This window comes from Paroedura picta, chromosome 13, assembly GCF_049243985.1.
Source record: "Paroedura picta isolate Pp20150507F chromosome 13, Ppicta_v3.0, whole genome shotgun sequence".
Classification (NCBI taxonomy): domain Eukaryota; kingdom Metazoa; phylum Chordata; class Lepidosauria; order Squamata; family Gekkonidae; genus Paroedura; species Paroedura picta.
This window is the reverse complement of record NC_135381.1, coordinates 16,878,717-16,891,467: the sequence shown is the minus strand read 5'-3', so window position 1 is coordinate 16,891,467 and position 12,751 is coordinate 16,878,717. Positions and strand designations below refer to the sequence as shown.

Here is a 12,751-nt window from a genome sequence, read left to right as displayed (position 1 = left end):
ATTGATAAAGCAGAAGCTTAGCTGAAAAGAGAAGGTGATGCATAAAGTACTTAAAATAAGCTGAAGAACTGAGTTTTTGAGAAACTTGGATGTTTCTCCCTACCGTCTTATTTGATTGCAGCCCTTAAAGTGTATGCTGCGTTTGTTCACTCTTAGTATTAGATTTTTTTAAATTTAGAAGTAATTTTCTCTATTTGTATTTTTTAAAATCATATTTAAGAGAAAAATTCTAAATCCAGAAAGAATTGAGTGTCTTGTGCCTGGGAAGTAAACATATACTGCACCATAACCCCAGTTTTTTTTTTTTTACTCTGAGCTGGTCTTGAGGGCTAGGATGAACATCTTCCTGCTCAGGAAACTTTCCTGCAGGTTTAAAAATTTATTTGTCTCTGTGTCTGTTTATTTATTTATTTGAAATTCTAGACTGCCCTCTTCGCTGAAGCAGACTCAGCAGTTTTAAATACCTTTATATTTATTTACTTTACAAAGAGTCTCTTTCTTTGTCACTCACACACAATCTTTTAATTAGTTGAGCACCCCTCTTTCTTTGTTTCTCACAATGGGTGTGATTTTTCTAAGTAACCAAACAACATCCTTGTGGGGGGGAAAGCTTGTGGTCACAGTCCCATGGAGTCCCATGGAGTACTTTAGAGTACCATTGAACAAGTTTTGTTTGTTGTCAGTCCCTGCCATGCTTAAAGGCACTGAGAACCTCTTGCTGTATCAGTTAATCCAGCCGCTCCAATTTATTTATTTAAAATATTTATAACATGCCGTGCTCGCTTCAGTAGCACATACACTAAAATATAACATGCCTTTCCACTATAGACCATCATGGCTTACAATGTAACCACAAGACAAACAACACAAAATGTTAGTCGTATTGGTCTGAAGTAGCACAATAAAATCAGAGTCCAGTGGCACCTTTAAGACCAACAAACATTTATTCAAGGCATGAGCTTTCGAGCGCAAGCACCCTTCATCAAACTATGACAGGGAATAATGTCCATTATGTTCTTCTTACAAATCATGCAAGAAGATCATAGTCTGACGAAGGGTGCTTGCACTCAAAAGCTCACGCCTTGAATAAATCTTTGTTGGTCTTAAAGGTCCTACTGGACAATGATTTTATAACACAAAATGTATAAAACTGCAATATTGAAATTTACAAAGGAAGCAGCATCAGATTAATTGCCTGCCAGATAGACCTAGCTACTTAAAACTGAGCTTTAAAAACCTAGCCCACATGAGGCACCCTGCTAGTTTTACAGGCTTTATGAAAGACCATCTCTGTTTGGTTCTTTGCAAACTCTCTCTTGTTATCTGTTTCATAACAGAGGGATAGTTGGGTGAAAAGTCCTGGGGAACTGGCAGAGGTAGAACATGCCACAGAATTGGGGAAGGGGAGAGGAAAAACTTCATCAAGGAACACAATCAGAGTGCAAGCTACTGCAAGGAGTTACCAAATGGTTTGATGCAAGGAGATGCAGTCCAGATATTTGTTTAAATATCTGCTTTTCTCCCCACTGGGGATTCAAAAGTGGCTTACAAAAAAAGTCCTACAAATAAGACCAATAACCAGCAACAATATGGATTTGCACATGAGCATCTTGGGGACAGATTTCACCCCACATCTCAGCCAGAAAGGTAGGATTAAGCATGCTTCTCTAATTGACTCAGACAGGACACACCAGGCTTTTTCAGAGATTGCCATGGTAAAGCTGCTCAGAGCTCTGACCATCACCTTCTAGTCTATGGGAAAGGATACTGAAGAGGTGGACAGTTTTGTTGTCACCTTTATTGAGTTCAATTTCATCACAATGACAACTTGGTAGAACATTGCATCACTTTCATGACAAATTGCTTGTCGTTCTGGTCCAGGTTGGCTGTTGAAGGGGCATTGTCTTTCTAGACTCCTAACTTACATTCTCAGCCTTTCTGCAGCTTAGATTCTCAGTTTCTTGGGTACAGATTTTAATAGACTAGTCAACACGGTGAGCAAAGTTTCCTTCAGAACATCAGAAGTAACTCTGATGTTTCCATTTGGATGGAGGATGGTGCCCAGGATATTCTGGTTGTGGCATCTCTCCAGGTCTATTTGTCCATCTCTTTACAACAACCATAAGTTCATTAAGAGCTTTGTTACTGTCAAGAGTAGCTCTTACTATTCACTTTTGTATTGATGTTTAAGATGCCATAAGATTTCTTTTTATTTTTTGGTGTAAGGTAGCTACTCCTCTGGAATGAAAGTCTGGAGCAACTCTTCCCTCTCTCAAACACACCTTCCCAGGATCGAACTATTACTTTAGAATACAAAATTTTAAATGCTACCTCCTTTTCTGCTCTGCAGATACTGATTCTCTGAATGGTGAACTGCATCATCAGAAATATTTAGGCACGTTCCTAGGGCCAGGAATTTGTCACTCCTCCTTGTTGAGATTCACAGTGTTCTCTTCAAGAGCATTTGATACAGTCACGCTGCTCTCAACCAATGCATGAGGTATTGTTTCCCTCAAGGACAAAGTCAACAACAAGAACTGTTCCCCTCATCAGTTCCAGTAACAAAGGTAACATCTACAACCCCACACCAATTATAGGCCTTCAGAGGTTTTGCCAAGCCATATAGTTGGGTACAGTTTACTCTTCAGTGAATGAAGATCTTTGACTCTATGTTGAGCCAGATATGAGGATGGCTGTCTTGAGGCACAACTGCCAAGTGGCCTATTGACCTTCCCTAGCCCTACCAGTGCTCTTGGAGCTTTTTAAAGGCATGCATAGGGAAATACTTTCCCCGCTTACTGTACTGTACTGAAACATTCCAAGGAAAGAGATGCTAACACACAAATTAGATCCCAGTGAGTAACTTGACATTATTTAGCTGTTTTACTTTCCTACTGCATTATTCTGTGTCCCTTCCATTACCATTGGCCAGGTGACAATATTTTCTGTGGAAACATTTTGTTTCCTTTACCACCCTCTGCCCAAAATAAAAACTAATTAGCTTATATATTTTAAACTGTTGCGCCTTTACCTAATAAAGCAGCAAATGAATACTGAATGCCAGAATGCTGATATAGGACTAAAGGCAATAATAGGCTAGTCTGTTCTGTGCTGATATTTCTGGCTTCTCTCAGCTTTCTTTAGTTTCAGATCGCATAAAGAGGGTTTGTCATTTGAAAGAATTCGTCAGTAGCAAAACCGATCACACTTTTGAGAGCCTCAAAAAAGGTCTATTCTCTGTTTTTGTCTCTTGGAATTTCTTGATTGGCAAGCCAGCTTTGGTACTGTTGTTCCCAACTGCAGTGTTCTTCAAGTTCTGAGTAAAAAACTCTTGTTCTTACACAGCCTCAATCTTTTCAAGGCTAAGTGTTTTTTGACAAGGTGAAAAAATCTTGGGTTCTAAATGGAGTCTTTGAATTGCCCCTTATTTACCTTCTCCCAATAGGAGTGACCATACTAGTTAACCCTTCTGTCATCTGGGGTCCTATTATTGGTACTTCACAGAAACAAAACCAGAGTCCTTGAGTTGCCATGCCTAAGCATACCTTCCATATCATAAATGGACTCTGTTTAATCCTTGTTAATCCTGGGCAGCGATTGCCCTTTCAGTCTAAGATAGGCAGCACACTGCAACCTGTGTTGTTTTAGACTTTTAGCAGCAGCTGTGTTCATTTACTGTTTGATTATATTAGGATATATTAGGATGTGACCTCTTCTATTTTGGATTCTACAGACTCCAGAGACTTCCATTTAAACTATTGAATATTCTGTAGAACTATATTCTCTTAATTTATTGGGAGAAATTAGTTCTCTTAACTATCAATTGCTGGCCACTGTTCTCCCAGATTTATCTCGCTGGGGTTGTGGAGCCCACTCCAAATCTCTTTCTGTGACTGTGCCATTACCCCTCCCCCCCTTATGGAGGAGGTATGCACAGGAGGGTCTTCTACATATTTTGTCCACAGTGCAATTGTTATGCTGTTGAGAATCAGTTCGTTCTGCCCCATCCAGAAGGGAGTCCTGCTAGGAACATGGACCATTTTCTGCCTTGGCAAGGGGCAGATCCATTACTGACATGCAGAGTACGCTTTCTGAATTTGTTACATGTTGTGCGTTAGATGTGTGCTTGAGAGCTTATAAAGCTTTGGACAGAGCAGTTCTATATAACCTGTTTTACTCAGAACATCAGAACTCACCTCTAGATAAATCAGTTAACTGATCAACTGTATGTTGCACTACATGGATACCAAGAAGATGAAATATAGGTTGTATCATCATACATTTATCCTAGAAGATGGGACTTTCCACTGACAGCCCTCAGTGAGGTTAGTCTATCTTTGTTAGCAAACTGAGTCCCCAAATGTAAGGCAGCTACTCATCAGCAACAGACTTGCCTGCTCAGGATACAGAGACTATGGAGAACAAGCCCCAAACTGTGGCTCTTCAGATTTCTATGGACTACAATTATACCGTCAGTGGCTCATCCTCTGATACAATGGAGGTTTCCATACACTGGCAGTGCTCTTTTCCCATTTATATTGGCTCTGAATAGGACTGTGAAAGAAGACAAAAGAACATCATACAGTAAAAATGGAAGCATCTAAACTTTTTCTGGACATTCAACAGCAAATATTAAGGATTCTATATTTCAGCCTCCCAAAAGGTTTCCAAGGGTGATCTTAGCATGAAGCTCCTGATTTTACAGTATGTAGCTTCAGCTCAATAAAGAATAGAGATGACTAGCTCTGTAGAGAAAATATTTCTACACTTTCATTTGCCACTTCATCTTGCCATTCTGATTGTCTTCCAGTCTTGCTATTTGACCTTGTTTCTGTTGGTGTTCTGCAGTGTCATATAACCCATGTGTGGCTTGAAGTCTTCTGGCCTCTTTTTTGAAATAAACCTCTTAGCATTCTGTTTACAGCCTTGTGTTTATACATTTGCCAGGTAATGTAACATTTTAGGCATTTGACAAAGTAAGCTGTGATTCAGAAAACCTCTACCACAGTAAATTTGTTGGTTTTCAAGGTGACAGAAAACACTTTGTAGTTTCAGTTACAAGTGAGAAACCTGTATTTTTCTCCTTGTAGGTGATACTTTGCATTATCTGTATTTGATATAGTTCTAGCGTATCATAGTCTTTCAAATAAATTCAAAGAGGTGAATAGTGCATAACATTTTGTACTAGTCCTCATGACATTTCTGTCACTGGTGTGAATAAGAACCAGCTTGCATTCAGGTTAGTAAAGTTCTTCCTCTTGGTTTCCGGGAAGACATTCTTATTTGGCTCAGGCATTTGCCTGTTTGCAGACCTAATTGTGTGCTTTGTAGTGATCTTTCAAAGTGGTTCCCGGTTGGGTACCATATTTTTTATTAATCCATCTTGAAAAAACTCCAGATGCAGGGCTAGTTGCATATAAAAGGGTGCTGATCCTTTCCTCCCTCCCATTTCCAGGGCCCTTCTTAAAAGGAACTCTTCTGTCTGTGCCCCTCTAACTTGCTTCTGGGCATGGTTTCTAGAACTTTGCTCTGCAAGAAGGGACTGAAATTGGGATTATATTTTGCATGTGAATTTGGAATGGATCTGATAGACTCAAAATCCTTGTCAAAGGGGATAAAGCTGGGTTTCCAGAATTTGTTCTTGGTAAACCCCTCCTGATTTGTGAAGTCTGGCTTTTTGCTAAAGGCTTAGAAAAAGGTTTTGATTTGTTTCAGTGATTGGCTGTTTCAAAGTTTTCCGTATTCTTTTCCTGGAAACTTCTTTTATGTTCTATGCCCCCGAAAAGGAATGTCAAGGCTCAAGGATTAACCCCAGGGGATTTAAAGGAATTAGCTACAGCAGTTTCATCAGGCCTTGCTGACTACAGATTATCCCACAGTTCTTTAACTTGTTCCCACCCTGTTCTGACCTACATTTCATCCTGCTTCATCTTAGTAGTTCTGCTATAGCATAACCCTGTAGAATAGAGGATGACATTTTTCTTGCTATTTTTTTATGTTGTAGTGACACTGACTGAAGACAGCAGTTAATGTAAAATGCTTTGGTTGGAAATATATTTGAGAGTCTAATCCCCAGTGTATGGCATTTTAGCACTAACTTTTGGCAAATGTGCAAGAGAATTCTTTGGAGCCTCAACGATTGGGGATGTTGCATTAAATTCTTTGAGTTTAGCAGTGAGTGAGGCAGGATTGTTCAATTAGAGATGGGACTGCACTTCCCACTGGCAATACTCTGCAATATAATATGCATAATTTATGTGTTTCCATTAGCATGGGTTGTGATAGCTTGAGAGGGAAAGGCTTCCAATTAAACAGAAGGCTAGTCATCTAGTAGGCTGTGACTACCTTGTTGGCTTCTGCACATTTGAGTATGGTGATCTATTGTTATGGACAAACCTGAAAAGCACCACTTTTGTTCATTTACATTTTCTTTTAAAATAATTTGCCAAATATCTTAGCCATAGCTTTCAGGACTCTGCATTGGGTGGGTGAGTAGGAATCTCTTAACTGTAACGAACAAGATATTCTGTTCTGCATGTATTCCTACAAGTTGCAGATTAATTTCCTTTGCTAAAGTCAATCTAATTGAGGTTATAACATGCTCTCACAAACTGTTCTTGCTGATTGTTCCAAGCAGGAACACAGGTTGTTCCACAGAAAGGCAAGCCCATCGCTAAATACTGAAATGTCAGCAGGGAACATAAGCTTGGTCTTGTAGAATGGAATTTCTGCTCACTGCTTTCATTTGTTGGAATGTTTTTATACAATGAGCAGAAAAATGAGTCTTTAAGAAGTTTCATTGTTATAGCAAAAGAGCAAAGACTGTCAACTCAATCAAATGCCTCATGCTATAATCACCATTAATGTCAATGCTTTTCTATCCAGCTTTCCCACCCCTGCATATTAGTGGAGGGAGCCAGGGTGGGAGGTGAAACAATATTTTTTTTTAAGTGGTTTTTGATCCCTTGCATTTAAAAGCCATTGGTAATTATACTAGTTGCTCAGTTTTCATTTTGGTAGGGAGGTGGTTGTGCAATAGCTCCCATTTTCCCTCCCCTCTCTCTAGGTTTCCCTATACAAATCTGTGCCAACACGACTACTCTCACGAGCCTGGGGACGCTTGAACAGTGTAGAACTGCCCAACTGGCTCCGGAAACCTGTCCTTAGTCTCTACATCTGGACATTTGGTGTCAACATGAAGGAGGCAGCTGTGGAAGATCTTCATCACTACCGAAACCTTAGTGAATTTTTCCGACGGAAGCTGAAGCCACAGGCCCGGCCTGTTTGTGGTATCCATAGTGTGGTAAGTTGAGTGGAATGATAATTGTTTGTTGGTAATGAAAATAATATAATAAACTTTATTTTTGTTGCCCACCCTTCCTGAATAGCTCAGGGGGTAGAATTAAGATTTTTGGAGAGACAGATCTTCCCTCCATTTCAGCAGTGAGATCAGCCTTTTCTGTTTGGGGTTAACCATACGCTGGATGGAATAGCTGTGTCTTACAGGCCCAGCAGAACTGGTTAAAGTCCACAGGACCCTAATCACTTTGGGCAGAGCATTCCACCAGGCCGGGGCCAAGAACGAGAAGGCCCTGGCCGAGGACAACCTCACCTCTTTTGGGCTGAGGATCCTAAGCATTGGGTCAGATGATCTAAACCAGGGGTAGTCAAACTGCGGCCCTCCAGATGTCCATGGACTACAATTCCCAGGAGCCCCCTGCCAGCATTCGCTGGCAGGGGCTCCTGGGAATTGTAGTCCATGGACATCTGGAGGGCCGCAGTTTGACTACCCCTGATCTAAACGCTCTTTAGCTGCTGTATTGGAAAAGGCAGTCCCATAGATACACTGGTCCCAGACCATCTAGGGCTTTAAAGTACCAAAGCCTGGAGCTTGATCTGTCTCTAATCTGGAGCCAATGCAGTTTCTTTGTAGAAGCAGGCTTGATGAGATTGGTGCTGCAGATTTCCTACTCTTTGTTACTAATGTTGTATGTCCTCTTTCATGGAGTACATGAAGATACTGTCCCTGTCACGAACAGTTCAAAATCTAAATCTTAAGATGAGGAAGGGAACAACAGGAGAAGTGAACAGTGGAGAAGGACAAAGACAACTATGTATGAAATCCAGTTACTCTTTTGTAGGCTTAGTTTCAGTAGATAATGGGCACTAAGAAGCCTGCAGCAAAGGCTTCGTGGAGAAACTGTATTTGAAAGAGAAGCTTGAGGGAAGTGAGGGAGATGCCTTCATGTAAAAGTACTTAGCATAAAGGGAGCAGCATAGAAGAAAGAGCAGAGTTGTTTGATGATGGATGAGACCTTAAGATAGCAGAGGGATGGTTGAGATGCAAGAATTAAGGTCATGGGCAGGGATATATGTGAGCCTATAGATAAGGGTGGGTGTGGCCAAGGATGGTTCTGAAGATGAGAGCAGTGAATGATTTTGACAGCAGAGAGAAGTGTAGAGGCTGAGATTGAGGTGCATTTGTGGAAGACCAGGAGAAAGGAGATGGAGGTAGTTAAGGAGAGGGATAACCAGAGCTGATTTTTCATTCAGTTGGTAGAAAGGATTTTGTAATTTTGTAATAGACAGTTTTGTTGTGTTATAAAGGGAGGAGCCATAGGACTTGGCAGCAGACTGAATATATGAAGCAAAAGAGAGAGAAGGATCAAAGCTAAAGTCAAGGCTCCATGCTTGTTCTACATTGTGTTGGATGACGATGTTGTCAGTGAACCTGGAGCATCCATAAGGAGAGTAAGTAATGGGATGAAAGAAGAGAAATTCCATCTTGGACTTACTGAGTTTGAGACTTCCAGGCAGAAATATCAGACAGTTAACTGGATATGTGGAATTAGATGGAGAAAGTACAAGGATAGAGAAGTAGCGCTGGGTGTCATTATATAGGTGGTATTGTATTGCTTTGATGGGGTTACCCAAGGGCAGTGTGTCAAGAGAGAACAGAAGACAACCAAGGACAGATCTGTGGGGAGCAACAGCAGAGTGAAGTCAAGCTTCTGGGTCCAAGGGATTATCATCATGGATATTAAAATAATCTAGGAGCCAGGTGTTGTCAGAAGGTGAGTCAGTCCAAAGTTGAGGTTAAGAGAAACCTGGAAGGTGATACATGATTGCAATAAGATCGAGATGTACAGAATCTGCAGGTTAAGAAGCAGAAGCATGTGGGTATAGGTGAAGGCTTGAACTGTCAGAATTTGGAGAGCTGGGTGTCAGTAAGCGCAAATAGTTGGAGAGAGTTAAAGATCTCAGAGGATGGTTGCTTTCTGGATGATTTCAGAGGAGGAGAAGGAAAGCAGCTGGGAGAGTCTTCACACAGGGATGAGATTCAGAGAGAGAACAGGTGATAGACGTCAAAAGAGGAACAGGCAAATGGACTGACCTCATAAAAAGCCACTACCTCCTTCTGCTCACTTGGTAAATTAGGGCATAACTCCACTTAAACGACTATATTTTGCTCATTTATTTCTTAGGAGGGGAATATTTTGGGATTGGAGAAGAAACTGGCATGTGATTTCTGTCCTCCAGTAAGAATGAATGAAAGGTCCTTCCTGGGTCTTGGGTTTGTATCCTCTCTTGCCCAAGAGATTATAAGAAAATGTATGTGTGGCACTAGGATGGAGTAGAAAAGAATACCAGTGAATTGTTTCCTGCTATGAAAAATAGTACCATGAAGATTTCTGTTTGTTTTCTCCTTGTAGATCAGTCCATCTGATGGCAAGATCCTCAGTTTTGGACAAGTGAAGAACTGTGAAGTTGAGCAAGTGAAAGGCATCACTTACTCCCTGGAGTCATTTCTGGGCCCACATGCCAATACTGAGAATGCTAACGTCAAGCCAGGTAAATTACTCAAATAAATTCAGATGTCTTGTTTGGCTAGCTGTGTTGTATACAGAATAGTGCACCTTTCCTCTTCAGCTCCAGGTTTTCTTCTTTCTGGCCACAGAACTTGGGTATAATTCTTTTGAATTTCTTTCTTCAATGCTTCATTAGAGTTAGAGTTAACTGTGAATAATGGGAAAAAAGGGTTCCTTTTGCCTCTAACTGCTGTTCATCGAGTGGTCTTCTGTGTAGTCACACTTGGGATCTGCATCTTCACAGAGCCTGCCATGGAGAAGGAGCTATTAAACAAATTCTGGAAGCCCCTAAGAGTGCTCACCCCTTCCATCTTTCCTGACCAAAGTCACATAATGTGGGAGGGGTTAGCACTGTCCCCTCAGTTCTCCTTTTGGCTGCCAGAACAGGTAAGGCAATCTATCTCCAGTGGCCCACAGTGGGTAAGAAGGGAGGGGTTGTGTGACTGCACAGAAGACCATTTGATGAACAAAGGTTATAGGTAAGTGCAACCCTGTTTTAATCTTCATGGTTTCTGTTAGAAGAAACTAACCCCCAATAAACTTAAGAAGAAAAAAGTAATAGAAGAAATCTACAAGCAAAAGAAACATCAAAGAAAGGTAGACCTATTAGTCACAGCCAGGTACTGCGGAGACTCGTCCATCCCATCTCCAGCTCGCTGCCACCACATGGACCTTCTAGATCAAGCCTGTGAAGAGCCCCCCGGTACATTCCCAACTTGGGGGCGCCCAGGATGTGCCCTGCTGCCACCCCCCCTTGCCACCGTCCCACTCGCCTTATTGCTGCCTGAGATGCCTCAGCCCGCCGAATCCCTGCTGCAGACCAGGGGGGCCCCATCACCTGGATCCCCAGCCTGTCAGCACTGTATGGAGCTCCGTCCTTTATCACCTCTAAATGGGAACGATAAACAGGCTGATGCCCAACTTCTTCTTTCTCCCTTAGCAGTGGGCTAGGTGCAAGCCTAGACAGGGCATATTCCTCATCCAGTTAGGCACCACCGGGGCACTGAAGTCACCGAGGTGACTGTTGGCCATAAATCAAACACTTGGGCTTTCTCTCCTTTTCCCAGATACTTTCCATACAAACTGCTTTTACCTCCCTCGATTTCTGGGGTGGTTTTGCAGCAAGGTTAAGGTATTGTCAAGGTCTTTTGTCATAACAGAGGTGACAGACTTAAAGCTCTCCATTTGGGGCCATTTCCGCTTCCTTCCTTCCATTTATATATTTAAACAAGACCCTGCTCTACAACAGTGGCCAATGATATCAGATTTCTGAGTCGTTCTCCTCTCCTGAATCTAAGGTAAAAAATTCTCTTCAGCTTCCTGAATAGTCCTCTCTCCGGCAACAGAAAAATAACTGAGGGGAGAGTGCTAATCTCTCCCACGTTGCGTGACTTTGGGTGGGAAAGTCACCCTCCATGAGGGTAGGAGTGAGCACTCTTGGGAGCTTCTAGAATTCTTTTATATATATAGCTTGCTAGTTCCTTCTCCATGGCAGGCTCTATGAAGATGCAGATCCCAGATGTGAATGCACAGAAACACCAAAGATGAATTAACTGGCTCTCCACAAGCCCGTCTTCAAATCTTTTAGAATACAGGAACTGTGACCAGCATGCTGTTCCTCTGTGTATGAGATGAGATAACATTGAGTAGTAACGAGGTCACACAGCCTTAGGCAGGGACCAGACAATCCCCAGTGTGTACCATCTCCATGGAAACTAAAAGTCAAGGCTATTAACGTGGGTATGCGTGTGTGGTTTCTGTGGGGGGGAAGTATACTTGACGCTGTAGGAATTTTGGCTTTAATAGTATGAACTGCAGAAGGCTGTTTTATAAGCCTGGATGGTGGAGCCACACAATCTGTAACTCCTGCCTGTTTTTAAAATTGGGATAGTCCCTTATATTCTCAAGAATTTACAGTTCTTAATGCAACTCACTCTCAGATAACAGTGCCTAGAATTGTAAACTTCTCTAATCTCTGCTTCTCAGTCTTTATACTTTCTCAAGGTGGGATTTACCCATATGTTAATACTAACATTTTATTAAATAGAGCTGTGTATCTAACAGTTGTACATATCTCGATGATTGACCTACACAGAGCAGGATACTTCACATTTTCTGGCTGTCAAAATGTGCCTTTGAGAAGGACCAGGCTTCTGCGAAAATTTCTCAGCTGAAGTTTTGTGCTGATTCATTACTGCCTGCCTTTAAATGGGAGCTGTTTTGTGAAAGTAGTGCAAATTCTTGACATTGGAGACTTTCAGATAGTGAACTGTCTTTTTTGCGTTATTCTACACATTTGCAGTGGTTATACTGATGTGACATCAGAGAATCACTCTTTGTGTTTTTAAAATACCCACCACAAGCACCAAGCTTTACTGGAGGTCTGTGCTTCTAAGCCTCTCTTCTGGAAGTTGTGTTGAAATCCTTGAAAGCAAATGTTTTCTTGCTGTCTTCCAGCCTCCTGTCCCGACTCCTTCCAAAAGCAGCTGGTCACACAAGAAAACAACGAACTCTATCACTGTGTGATTTACCTGGCACCTGGAGATTACCACTGTTTCCACTCCCCTACGGACTGGACAGTATCTCATCGGCGACACTTCCCAGGTAGGCGTCATTTGCAAGCCAGTATGTCATTAAGAGAGTCTTTGGGGGCACTATAAAAAGTGTAGTAAAGACTCCTGCTTTATCACGTGGCTATCCCAAGTGTTGAATTGCTTGGAGAATGCTAAGGCTTCCCTGAATCTTGGAGACAAAGGTATTGCATGTGATGCAAAGGAGCTCTCCCAAAATATCTGGGTGACTCCAAAGCATCCAAAGTCTCCCCCTCTTCCTGCATTTAGAAGTGATGCTGTTAAGGAAGATCTTACCCCTGTAGCTTGTCA

General features: G+C 41.8%; 1 protein-coding gene across 4 annotated transcripts in view; it reads left to right on the top strand.

The window, feature by feature from the left end:
* The window catches only part of PISD (phosphatidylserine decarboxylase), a 54,041-nt gene that overhangs the window by 37,542 nt on the left and 3,748 nt on the right, over positions 1–12,751 (top strand). For all 4 annotated transcript variants that reach the window (XM_077307862.1, XM_077307861.1, XM_077307863.1 and 1 more), the window contains 3 exons: positions 7,067–7,303; positions 9,714–9,852; positions 12,327–12,473. In XM_077307862.1, the coding sequence (XP_077163977.1) occupies positions 7,067–7,303; positions 9,714–9,852; positions 12,327–12,473 (523 nt within the window). The remainder of the gene's footprint in view (positions 1–7,066; positions 7,304–9,713; positions 9,853–12,326; positions 12,474–12,751) is intronic.